The following is a 12,011-nucleotide window of genomic DNA, read 5'->3' as shown; positions in this document are numbered from 1 at the left end:
GAGGAAGGGCTGAGTCAGGAGTCATCAGCCAGACACAGAGGAAGCAAGATGACAAGGCAGAACTGAGAAAAGGTACCAAGCCACGTGGCTAAACATAGATAAGAATTACGGGTTGATTTAAGTGTAAGAGCTAGTCAGTAATAGTAATAGGCTGAGCTAATGGCCAAGCAGTTATAATTAATACAAGCCTCTGAATGATTATTTTATAAGCGGGCTGTGGGACTGCCAGGGCTTGGCAGGACCGGAGAAATCTTCCGACTACATCCTGTCTTGTGGCATGTCCTCTTTCGCGTTTCCCACATGTTCAAGTTCTCTAGCTTCCCATAGAGTCCCCAAATCTTTATATATTAGAGGGGTCACATCACCCCTGAATCTAGAATGTAAGTTAAGCATTGTGAGCATACTATTAAATACTACAGTGCAGTTAATACTGTTAAGTCCTTATTGTAAATGTCCCTTTTAATGTTGTTTTCCTTTAAATAAGATGTTGGGGACTGGAGTGGTTTGATTTCCTGATTGGTAGCTGTCGGGCCCTTCCCTGGTGATTCAGCTGCTTGAGCACAGGACGACCAGCCCATCAGCCAGCTGGCTGGCCTTCATCCTGGTAACCAGCTGCTCCGAATACACCAGACCTTTGGGGAAACTACAAGTATAACTGCTTGCTGGCAAAGCCCAACTCCACTCCTGGAGGCTGTTTTTGCCACTAATTCAAAACAGCTAGCACCAGATTTTTTTTTTTTTTTTTTTTTTTTTTTTTACAATCACAAGTCTCCTTGACCCCTAGACGACCTGCAGCTATTTCCAACCAGGCTAGAGGACAGCAGAAGACTGAGTGGTGCAAATATGGTCCTTCCTGATGACCTAGACCTTAGCCTCTGGCTTCTGAAGCCTGGAACTGGAAGCCCCTCGGTCGGCCATCCAGCTCCTGGGCCTTGGGCACCCAGTGGTCCTGGATTGCCAGCTCTGCAAAGCTTCCCCTGGACTGCACTGATCATTGTACAGGTAGAGCAAAAGAACCTTGACCAACAGAAACACTTCCCTGGGGGCCTCCAAGTCCTCACCTCTTCCCTTGGGATCCCCACCTCCTCCCTCAGGAGCTTCTACATCCCTGTGGACTCCTTTCCAGCCAGCTGCTGTTATTAGTGGCATACTGCTGCATTATAACCATCCTTCACTGGGTCAGTAACTGTAAATGCTTTCCAACAGGTCTGAAGATGCTGCTGGTGTAAGGATGAGGAGGGAGGACCCTGCATCTGCAGGTGAGGGTACAGCTGTGTGCCACACAGACTGAGGACGCTCAGACGGTCTCCTCACTGCTCCTTCGCTTGGACACTTCGCTGAGGACAGCCTGGTACCCACATGTAGCACCAGCACTAGAGGGGCAGCCGCTCGAGAAGCGAAGCTGCTCCTGCTCACATCTGCTACATGAACATTCACTTCCAGTTCACACTATGAAAGGAACAAACAACTCATTGTCCACGATGGTAGCGTATTTTATTCATAAGAAGGGACACCATTCACAGAGCAGTGACCTCACACCAAAATACCTAATGTGCAGATGTCCCACAGGTGTCAGAACCAGGACACAGGCCCACACTAGTGACGGTGCTGCTTGAATTGCAGGCCACAGTAGCCACACGTCCCCGTTTTTGTTTCTTTGTCCTGAAAAAAATTCAAAATAAACATCTCATACTTTTTTACTTCATGTTTTTTAAAGATTTATTTATTTTTTATGTATACAGCATATATCCCTGCAGGCCAGAAGAGGGCACCAGATCTCATTACAAATGGTTGTGAGCCACCATATGGTTGCTGGGAATTGAACTCAAGACCTCTGGAAGAGCAGTCAGTGCTCTTAACCACTGAGCCATCTCTCCAGCCCCCTATATTTTACTTCAAATCCCAATTAGACAGCACACTGAAAGTCAGGTTGAACCTGAAATACAGTGTCAACCAGAAATGCCTGTGAAAACACAAGGCAAAGACTGAACTTTGAACTGTGGCTGTTATCTGGGTTCACCCCACGGATGGTAGGGATACCCAGAGCCAGGCAGGTAGCTGGGAGGGAAGGTGAGCACCAAGAAACAGCAAGCTGCTTAGCTCCATACCAAATTTATGTACACCTTGGGGTGGCCCAGGGCACCACCTCCTCCATCACAGGATATGACTCGATGGTCCACCTCATTCACGGGCTGCTCAGCTATCAAATCAATGGCAAAGCTCTCATTCACCTAGAATGAGGAGAAGGAAGAAACAGACAAACAACATCTTCGTAATTTTATACAAGTTACATGTCCAGCATCCATCCAAATCCACGAACTCAATACAACATCACTCAAAATGATCACTAAGGTCAATTAAACACAGGCAGGCACATACCATGTGCCCCTGCAATGGAATATAACCCCAAACTTTCAGACTTGAACAGGGCAAATTCTCCCCTGTCCCTTCCTTGGATTAGTCATTGCTGAGACTTGGGCTCATTCAGTGTCACCTGCTCTGTCTCTATCTTTCTCCACATGACCTGGACCTCTACACACTGTCATGTGCATTTCCTAAGAATGTGATCTCAGGGAACAATAATGTATCATCTGTCCCCACATGGTATATGGGTGTAACAGCCTAACAGGCTTGTCTGGAATACAAAAGCCCTATCCCATACCACTGTTTTCCCAGGCCCAGGAGGGTATGAGGCTATGGTGGCTCTTTGCTGTGGACTATGTCCCTAGGAGTCTCCACACTCCTTTTCTCCATGTAACTAGAGTTTTCTAACATTTGATTCTCACAGTCACTCACTACTGGGGTCATGTGCCCTTCTGGAGCTCCATGTCTGTCAATACCAGATGCCCCCTAACATTGTTTGTCTGTGTTCACGAGGCAAATATCTTCAACGTTTTTCACCATGCTCTCTATTCATACACAAATCATGTAGTACTGGATCACTGGGGACCTAAGGGCTCTAGAGAATCCACCTACAAAACAATCGGCCTGGTGTTATATGAATACTTGGCTTCTTTATGGATATTGGTCTGACTTAGTCTTACCTTTCTGGGGTCAATTTATGTGGCGAGGAAAGTGGCATGGTCACTTAATGATGTTTATGCTGTCCATCAATTAATTACCCTTCCCTCTGGTCACTTGTATTCTCTCTCAATCAGATAGATTACTGAGTTGTGACTCACATGACTAGTATCTCTCTTACCAGGTTTCCTCGAGCTGGGCCCTGTGCATCTTTTACTTCACTAGTGGATACTTAGCAGGTGGAACCCCAGGGCAGAACCAAGTGGCCACTTCCTAATCATGCTGTGCACCTCCTTCTGCCCACCTGAAAAATGCCCTGTAGTGTAGATGTAACCAACCGTCTTATTAAATAAGAAACATAGAGCCGATTCAGAGAAGAAAGCCAAGAGGTCAGAGCTAAGAGCCTCACCCTTCCTGATTCAGCGATCCTCTTCAGCCAAGAGAGCTCTCCGAAAGGGCCTACTTCCTGTGTGTATGTCTTTATATAGTCTAGCTGTTCTGCCTTCTCATTGGTTGTAAACCCAAACACGTGACTGCCTCATCACTGCCTGTATGTACCGCCGCCACGCTCTTGCTATGGCTCTAATAGCTCTGACCCCCAGGCAACTTTATTTATTAACATACAATTAAAATCACATTTCAGTACAAGTAAAATACCACCACACTGTAGTCAGTGTATTTCCACTGTGCCTGCATGTCCACAGCATGCATTTCCTGGAGATGGTTCCTGTGTGCTGGGCACAAACATACAGAAACCATGCCTATCCACCATGAAGCCTGCCAGCATGCAGAAGCATCACTTATCTGTTCAATACTGAGATGTACTAAAGCTGTCCCCTCATGACTTATAAGACTGAGTCAAGTTGTACATTTTTAAAAACATAACACAGCTAAGCATATCAATTAAAAGTTTAATTTTCTAGGTGTGATTCTGTTGTCAGGGTCACATATTCTGAAGGTCAGTATGTTCTAACACTTATGTGTTCTGGCAAATTTAGAACAACTAACACAATATTCAATACTTGTTCCCAGACTACATGGGATAGTGGGACCACATGCTGACAGAACAGAGCAAAGGCCAGACTACATGCCTCAAAATGACCTCAGCTCACCACTGTGGACAGTGAAAGCCTAGCAAATGGGAAGAGGAAACCATTACACTATTCCTTCCACTTCACAGCTTTCTTATTTGACTTAAACATCCTAGCATGGCACCCACAGGGGCAAAGCCCAGAGACTGGACAGGGCTATGGCTACACCAGACTGCCTCACAGACCACTTTCATTACTTCAATATGCACCCTGGAGCCCCAAGATCTAGGGTGGTAATACTCCAATATGCACCCTGGAGCCCCAACATCTAGGGTGGTAATACTCCAATATGCACCCTGGAGCCCCAACATCTAGGGTGGTAATACTCCAATATGCACCCTGGAGCCCCAACATCTAGGGTGGTAATACTCCAAAACTGCACCCTGGAGCCCCAACATCTAGGGTGGTAATACTCTAAAACTGCACCCTGGAGCCCCAACATCTAGGGTGGTAATACTCCATTATGCACCCTGGAGCCCTAACATCTAGGGTGGTAATACTCTAAAACTGCACCCTGGAGCCCCAACATCTAGGGTGGTAATACTCCAATATGCACCCTGGAGCCCCAACATCTAGGGTGGTAATACTCCATTATGCACCCTGGAGCCCCAACATCTAGGGTGGTAATACTCTAAAACTGCACCCTGGAGCCCCAACATCTAGGGTGGTAATACTCCAATATGCACCCTGGAGCCCCAACATCTAGGGTGGTAATACTCTAAAACTGCACCCTGGAGCCCCAAGATCTAGGGTGGTAATACTCCAATATGCACCCTGGAGCCCCAAGATCTAGGGTGGTAATACTCCAATATGCACCCTGGAGCCCCAAGATCTAGGGTGGCAATACTCCAATATGCACCCTGGAGCCCCAAGATCTAGGGTGGTAATACTCCAATATGCACCCTGGAGCCCCAACATCTAGGGTGATAATACTCCAATATGCACCCTGGAGCCCCAGCATCTAGGGTGGTAATACTCCAATATGCACCCTGGAGCCCAACATCTCCACATGCACAGGGAGAGAACCACACAATGCCTGAGTGCTGCACACTGTTCTGACTGTGTACACACGACCCCCAGGCACTCCAGGCCCCGCGAGCAGACCCTGCATCCCTTCTGTGAGAAGGATCCTGTCCTCCTTTCTCCAGCAGTTTTTGAAGCCATGGAGGGTGATCAGCCACCCTCTGAAGATATTTTGGCTATGAGCAGGGAAGGTCTGTGCCACTACTCAGCTAACAGGATGTGCTGCCCAGCATCTCCCATCTTACCTCAGCAGAGTGGCCTTAAGATGCATCACAAAAAGCCACTTACTTCCGGAACCAGAGGCTGCTCAGTCCCCGCACTCCCCGAAGTACAGACAGGGAGCGGCAACCCCACTCTCACCAGTGCAGTCAGATCACAGTCCACAGGCTAGGGGCGGGTGAAGCTTGATGTGAAGTTTCCAAATATAGCTCAGAAAGGAGTGCAGGGGAGACACCACAGCCATGAAAACAGGATGCTGGCCCCTCGCATCAGATCCCTGAGACCCACACTCACAGGATGTCTAGGAGGGGTTAGGTATCCTTAGAGCATATTATCAATTATAGACTGCCTCTTGGTACAGCCTCTACTCTGAGGTCCAGCTCTGTAAACATTATGGAAGACACTGGAAATGGAAGCAAGCTGCAGCAAAAGGGCATTAGGCATATTCATCAGCAGTGAATCAACCCCTCTGTGAACAGTGATGAACACAGTCCCTGTGAACACAATACCCTTTGAAGAAAGTCCTCCATAACACAGTCCCATAAACAGTCCTCTGTGACCACAGGCCCCCATGACAGTCAGGCAGCTCCTTGACACCAGCACCCAGAACAGCTAGGAAAAGCTGTTTGTTCTAGGCACCCCGTGTGGGTAAAGGCAGAGACCACACAAATGAAGCCCCATGGTGTAAACCCTGAGCTGCAGAGGTGACAGCATGTCACAAAGGCCGCACTAACACACTCACAGGAATTCATCACGGTCCTTGTGGGAAGGACAGCTGACGCCTCCACACTGGTGACTGACAAGTGCCTGCCCTCCTGTCATTTAATCACGGCTCCAGGGCACCCTGACCCCCGTGACGAACATCTGCTTCTCAGAACCTGATTCAAGGCAGGAATACAAAGAACCTGGGTGGCGAACACCCCAACCACATCCAGATCTGCACTGTGCTCAACCAGGCTCTGCCCTGCTTCTTCCACCCCAGAGGACAAGGCCAACAGGGAGAACTGCCAAGGACTTGTCACAGTGCCTGAACTGTCCGACACTGTGAGGTGTGTCCTCTACACAGGGTAAAGCAAAACTTAAGAGCCACCCTTTCGTTTTCTTCTCAGTAGCCAGCGGGCGTAGCCTAAAGACACTCAGGTTTAAGTTCATTGTCTAACATCTGGTTTCCTACAGAAAATATATTCCTTTATTTCAAACTAAGACGGAGTTATTAAAGCTGAAACAGGATGCTACGAAATCCACCAAGATGGATGCACAACTGAAGCAGTGACCCAGTGCTGTGAGATGCAGACTACCCAGTGCTGTGAGATGACATGCGGGACCTCCCAGTGGTGTGAGATGAGATGCAGGACCTCCTAGTGCTGTGAGATGAGATGCAGGACCACCCAGTGCTGTGAGATGCAGGACCTCCCAGTGCTGTGAGATGAGATGCAGGACCTCCCAGTGCTGTGAGATGCAGGACCACCCAGTGCTGTGAGATGAGATGCAGGACCACCCAGTGCTGTGAGATGCAGGACCACCCAGTGCTGTGAGATGCAGGACCACCCAGTGCTCTGAGATGCTGGATCACCCAGTGCTGTGAGATGCAGGACCACCCAGTGCTCTGAGATGCTGGACCACCCAGTGCTGTGAGATGCAGGACCACCCAGTGCTGTTAAGATGCAGGACCACCCAGTGCTCTGAGATGCAGGACCTCCCAGTGCTGTGAGATGCAAGACCACCCAATGCTGTGAGATGTGGGCTCCATGGGCAGAAGGCTATCAGTGTAATAAACTCAAAGCTTGGTTCAATTATCATTCAGACACTACATGTACATATGTGTGCAGCTTGCAAATCACAGGCACAACTGGAATAGTGCCCACAGCAGCCTCTAAGCTGTGTGTATGACATTCAGCCGTGTCCTGGGCTGTTGAATTTGCTGCTGCCTTGGAGAAAAGTTGCCACTACTGGCCCCGGGTGGCGGCTATGAATTTAGAACAAATACCATCCTCTCGTGTTTACGATAGGCCACAGCCTTCCAAATTCAGAAGACTTTAGTCATAGCTCTGAGGAGAGTATGTCCCTTACGGAGGTCTGCTTCTCAATCTCGACAACAGAAAATCAGCACAGGCCTGTACACGGCAGACCCGATCTCCTGGGGCCCTATACTCCACCCAAATGCTTAGTTTTAAACTGCAAGCGTCACCGCCTCTCGAGGGGCTGAGGGTGGCGGCAGCTCAGTGAAGCAGGCCCCCAGCGGCGCTTTCTGTGCTCTCCTTGCCTGAGACCACTGCCTGGCCACCAGCCCCAGAGGTGAAGACCTGAGCTCCTGCAGGGAGGAGCACACTAGCCTGGCAGCCGAGCATGACACCAGAGACACCAATAATACCAAAAAGTCCTCAACTGTGGACAAGGCTGCTGTCACCACACCCCAGACTATCCATCCTCAGTGCATGCCTGACAACCAAGTAACAACTGCTCTGTCTCGTCCTCATTCAGGGGTCCCAGGGTCCCATCAGCTCTAGGTCATCAGGCCTGACTTCTGGCCTCTTTCTTACAGCCTAAGAACAGGTAGCACAGGGGCAGCAGCCTCTCAGGATGAAGATGAACCACAGACCTAGACCCTGGGTCCTTTGCAGGCGTCGAACCAGCCAGGGTCCTCCTGAACGCTTCCCAGCCTTCTTGCAGAGCTGGTCTAACTGCCCAGCATCCTGTCACTCACGGTCCTCAGACCAAATCCAGATACAGCTCACTTCCTAACGTATGACTGATGAAACTCAGACTAAAGACAGAGGGAATCGGGTCAAAGAATGTTTAGGGGAGAAAAACCACACACTTGTGCAAATCCAGAATGTGCTGCATCTGGGAGAGTCCTCTGCAAATGTGGAGCTGAGGAAGTAGTCAGGTTCCAACATGGTTCACCGACTCTGTAAGGCCGGGCACAGACAGCAGGAAGAGTGTTTGTGGGACTCAAGCCTTCTACAGACCCACAGTGCTAACCTGGCACATGTGGGACCTGAGTTCCACCTCAGCCACCGCCAAAAGGAGAAAAAAAAAAAGCTAAAACCAAAATAAATATTTTAAATTACTCATGAACAGGGAATTTGTGTTTAAAAAAATAATGCCTAAGCAGATGCTTCCTCATCACCCAGCAATCAAGTGTTCGCCACAGAAATATGCGCCCAGACATGTACAGTGCTGAACCAGGACAAGACACCAGGACAACGTGGGTCTGAGTACCATGCATCAGGGCAGGGCAGGACCAGGCCAGCCCCCTGTTGGCACAGTGCTCTGTCCACCCACACTGGCTCTACTGTCTCAGTTTATCTTTAAACTCTTCTCTGTGACCCTCTGCCAGGCAGCCAAAAACCACAAAGACAATGAAGCTAGGGACTAGCTCAGAGAGTCAGGACATGTCTACCCCTCAGCTGCTTGACCCTCAGCCCTGCCACAGGACACTTGCAAAGTGAGGGTAGAGTCCAGCCACACCCTCAGTAACCTCCGTTAATGCCCAGCACACCTGAGAATAAAGGCTGCACCTCCACGGGGACAAACCTACCATCTCCGGGATCACACTGCAAAATAAAAGCCACTGGGCCTGCCCATTCTCTCAGCACGCATCAGTGTCCAACTTCCAATGTCACATTTGCACACCTCGCTGGAGAAAATATCCTTCATGACAGTGTACTGAACTGTCCTGTTCTCAACACCACACTGGAGGACTGAAGAGAGTGTGCAGCAGGTGTGAAACACCACACTGGAGGACCAAAGAAAGGGGGAGCGTGCAGCAGGTGTGAAACACCACACTGGAGGACTGAAGAGAGTGTGCAGCAGGTGTGAAACACCATACTGGAGGACTGAAGGAAGGGGGAGTGTGCAGCAGGTGTGAAACACCACACTGGAGGACTGAAGGAAGGGCGAGTGTGCAGCAGGGGTGAAACACCACACTGGAGGAGTGAAGGAAGGGGGAGTGTGCAGCAGGTGTGAAACACCACACTGAGGACTGTACACAGGAACATATGCAAAGGCCACAATAACGAGGAATACAATAGCACTCAATAGCAGAGAGATCTGTTCTGCCACACTAGGAGCAGAAATTGTCTTATGCTAAAGGCAATCCATCTCCTGGACACCCACAATGACAAACACTCACTATGAAAAATAAGTTACAAACGAGAAAAGTGAACTTGAGAAGCAGTCGCCTACGCTATTCACCCTGAAGCCATGTTAGCATGTAAGCTCACTGGCTTCCACCTGCTTCGTGAAGACTGACCTCTCTCAATCTCCCCCCACCCCCCAGTAGACATCAAAACCAATCAAGGAGTCAAAGAACACAAAATTCTCTGCCTCGTATTCATTAGACTCAACAGGATACTGGCTGAAACTTGGGAATATGAACTCACAATTAACCAATGTGTCACAAGTGAGTTTGTTACGAATCAGAATTCAAAAACCAGACACTGGGACAATGTGACCAAGATCAGAGAGGGCGGGGGACTCTGATTTAGGGACAGCTAGAGCAGCACAGAAAGAATCGAGCTGAATGCAGAGGGAGGGGCATGACTGAAGGCACACACGGAGGCAAACACCTCTGGAACCACAGAGGACAGTGTGAACCACCGTATCAGAAGGAAGAGTCTGGGCACTTAGACACAGGAGACAGAGAAACTGACTTAGGCTACGTAGGCAGGGCAGACCCAACCCTCTATTCTTTCCCTAGCAGCATAGTCACATGGGTCTGAACTAAATGACCTTCCCCTGTGTGGGGGACTAAACCTCCTCAAGTTACCCCTATCCTGGGAGAGCATAGCACAATCTATCTGATGAATACTAAAAAATTCTTACCTTAGTAAGTCATCAGAAGAGTAAATTTTAATAGTGTGTCTTCCTTAACGTAAGAGATACTATGCTGGCTAGTTTTATGTCCACTCAACTCATTGAGAAAATGTCTCCTTAGGATTGGCCTGCAGGAAAGTCTGTGGCGGCATTTTCTTGATGATACAGGAGGGCCCCGCTTACTGTGGGCAGTGCCACCTCCAGACTGACTGGTGGTCCTGGGTGCCCTAAGAAAACAGGCTGAGCACACCACGCCAGTCAGCAGCATTCCTCCATGGCCATGTGACCTGAGAGTTATAAAATGAAATAAGCCCTTTCCTCCCCATGCTTCGTTTGGTCATGATGCTTTGTCAGCAATAAAAACCACTATGACAGGTTACCAGACCAAAAACAAGATTTACGCTATGAAAGCCTGAACTACTGTTACAGGATGCTGTGTATTCTGAGGGGGGCGGGAGTTGACACAATTTACATTTAGGACTCCAGGGTTTCTAGGGTGCTTGGGATATGTGAGAACTTCTCTAGCTCTTCCATGTTAAGCTGGCGCACACTAAATACCAGTTCCATGAGAAGCCTGGGACCAGCCAATGCCTCTGATTTGAGAATATCTGCATACACATGAGCCACCTCAAAGATGGGCCCAAGTCTAAACATGAAATCCACTTGCTTCTTTACACCTTATACAGTGCTGGAAGGTATTTATATGTAATACCGTCGCTGTGCCTGTGTTCTCATTACAACCCACCCCCTAGTCAGGTGCAGCACTCACTGTGGTATATTAGTGCTCAGTCACTCAACCTGTTTGTGTTTTATGAATTCTTGTCTCTCTTACTAGATCTTCCACTTACCTCTTTCTGACGGTCGACAAACCGAACCCTCCTGTAGTCTTTTTCATCATAAACCTGGAGAAAACAACAACAAAAAGACCGTCTGTGATTTCTACAATTGCATTCTGAATGAAGTCACATAATACTGATCACAGATATTACAGAACAATGTTCCCTGTGGTCTACAGCCATTGATGAGGAGACAGACCCACCAAGAGGCAGTGTACTTGTACTGAAGGAGTCCCACGGGACTGACAGACTGGAGTGCAGACTGAAGACAAGGCCCTGCCTTCACAGATCGCCACCTCCAATGGGCGACATTTCAGGAGACACTGCTCCTTTCCCTTTTTTAAAATTTTTATTTATTTATTTATTTACTTATTTATTTTTTGGTTTGCCATTATATTGAACGTTAGGATTGCTTTAAACCCTATGACTAAAACTTGGAACTTAATATGAAGATATGACCCAAAGAATGCGTGCATACCAACTCCCAACCGGAAGCCACTAGCAACAAGTCAGAGCTGGGCTCGGGGCTGCCCCCCACGGTGAGCCCGGCAGGGCTTCGCGCGCACGCGCGCGCGAGCCTGGCAGCAGCACACCTTGCCAGGCGCCCTGCCACCGTCAGTCTCGGGTTCCGGGCGTGGCGGCCGCGGCCGTTACCTGGCCGGTGTGCGTGACCTTCTCCCCGGTCGGCGACACTCGCACCCCGAAACCCCGCGCAGCCCGAGGCAGGGCCAGCAGCCGGCGGAAGGTCAGCGCCGCCGCCATCTTGCCTGTGACCCTTGACCCGGCGCGTCGTACCAAGCGCCGACGCAGGCGCACAGCTGTCGGCGGGGACCGCACTTGCGGGACTTATTTCGTCCTGCGGTGGAGCGGATTCCCTGGGCGGGCAAACAGGTTCTGCTCCTGGCTGCGGCGCGGAGCTGCGGTTTAACTGCGCGCGGTGTTCAAAGCTCACTAGCGCAACCAGGACAGGGGAGGCGGAAAGTGAAGTCGCGCTGTGTGCGCT

At 49.4% G+C, this 12,011-nt stretch overlaps 1 protein-coding gene across 1 annotated transcript; it reads right to left on the bottom strand.

Moving 5' to 3' along the window:
* Window positions 1–1,472: 1,472 nt before the first annotated feature.
* On the bottom strand, window positions 1,473–11,803 carry Ndufs6 (NADH:ubiquinone oxidoreductase subunit S6). Its single transcript, XM_052742922.1, has 4 exons — window positions 11,663–11,803; window positions 11,021–11,074; window positions 2,109–2,231; window positions 1,473–1,662 (listed from the first exon to the last, which is right to left on the bottom strand). Exons 1-4 carry the CDS (start codon window positions 11,768–11,770, stop codon window positions 1,597–1,599), a joined length of 351 nt encoding a protein of 116 aa, XP_052598882.1. The 5' UTR covers window positions 11,771–11,803; the 3' UTR covers window positions 1,473–1,596.
* Between the last annotated feature and the right edge of the window lie 208 nt (window positions 11,804–12,011).

Source organism: Peromyscus californicus, unplaced genomic scaffold, assembly GCF_007827085.1.
Source record: "Peromyscus californicus insignis strain IS unplaced genomic scaffold, ASM782708v3 Scaffold_18__1_contigs__length_77618521, whole genome shotgun sequence".
NCBI classification, from domain to species: domain Eukaryota; kingdom Metazoa; phylum Chordata; class Mammalia; order Rodentia; family Cricetidae; genus Peromyscus; species Peromyscus californicus.
Note: the sequence above shows the minus strand (reverse complement) of the source record. Positions and strands in the feature narration are given on the sequence as shown.

Bases quoted from the DNA above. Each gene is read 5' to 3' on its own strand.
- Ndufs6 (XM_052742922.1), bottom strand. From the start codon at position 11,770: ATGGCGGCGGCGCTGACCTTCCGCCGGCTGCTGGCCCTGCCTCGGGCT. The intron at 11,075-11,662 runs GTAACGGCCGCG...TGTTTTCTCCAG, and splicing joins AGGTCACGCACACCGGCCAG to GTTTATGATGAAAAAGACTA. The intron at 1,663-2,108 runs GTATGGAGCTAA...AATTTTTTTCAG, and splicing joins CCAAGGTGTACATAAATTTG to GACAAAGAAACAAAAACGGG.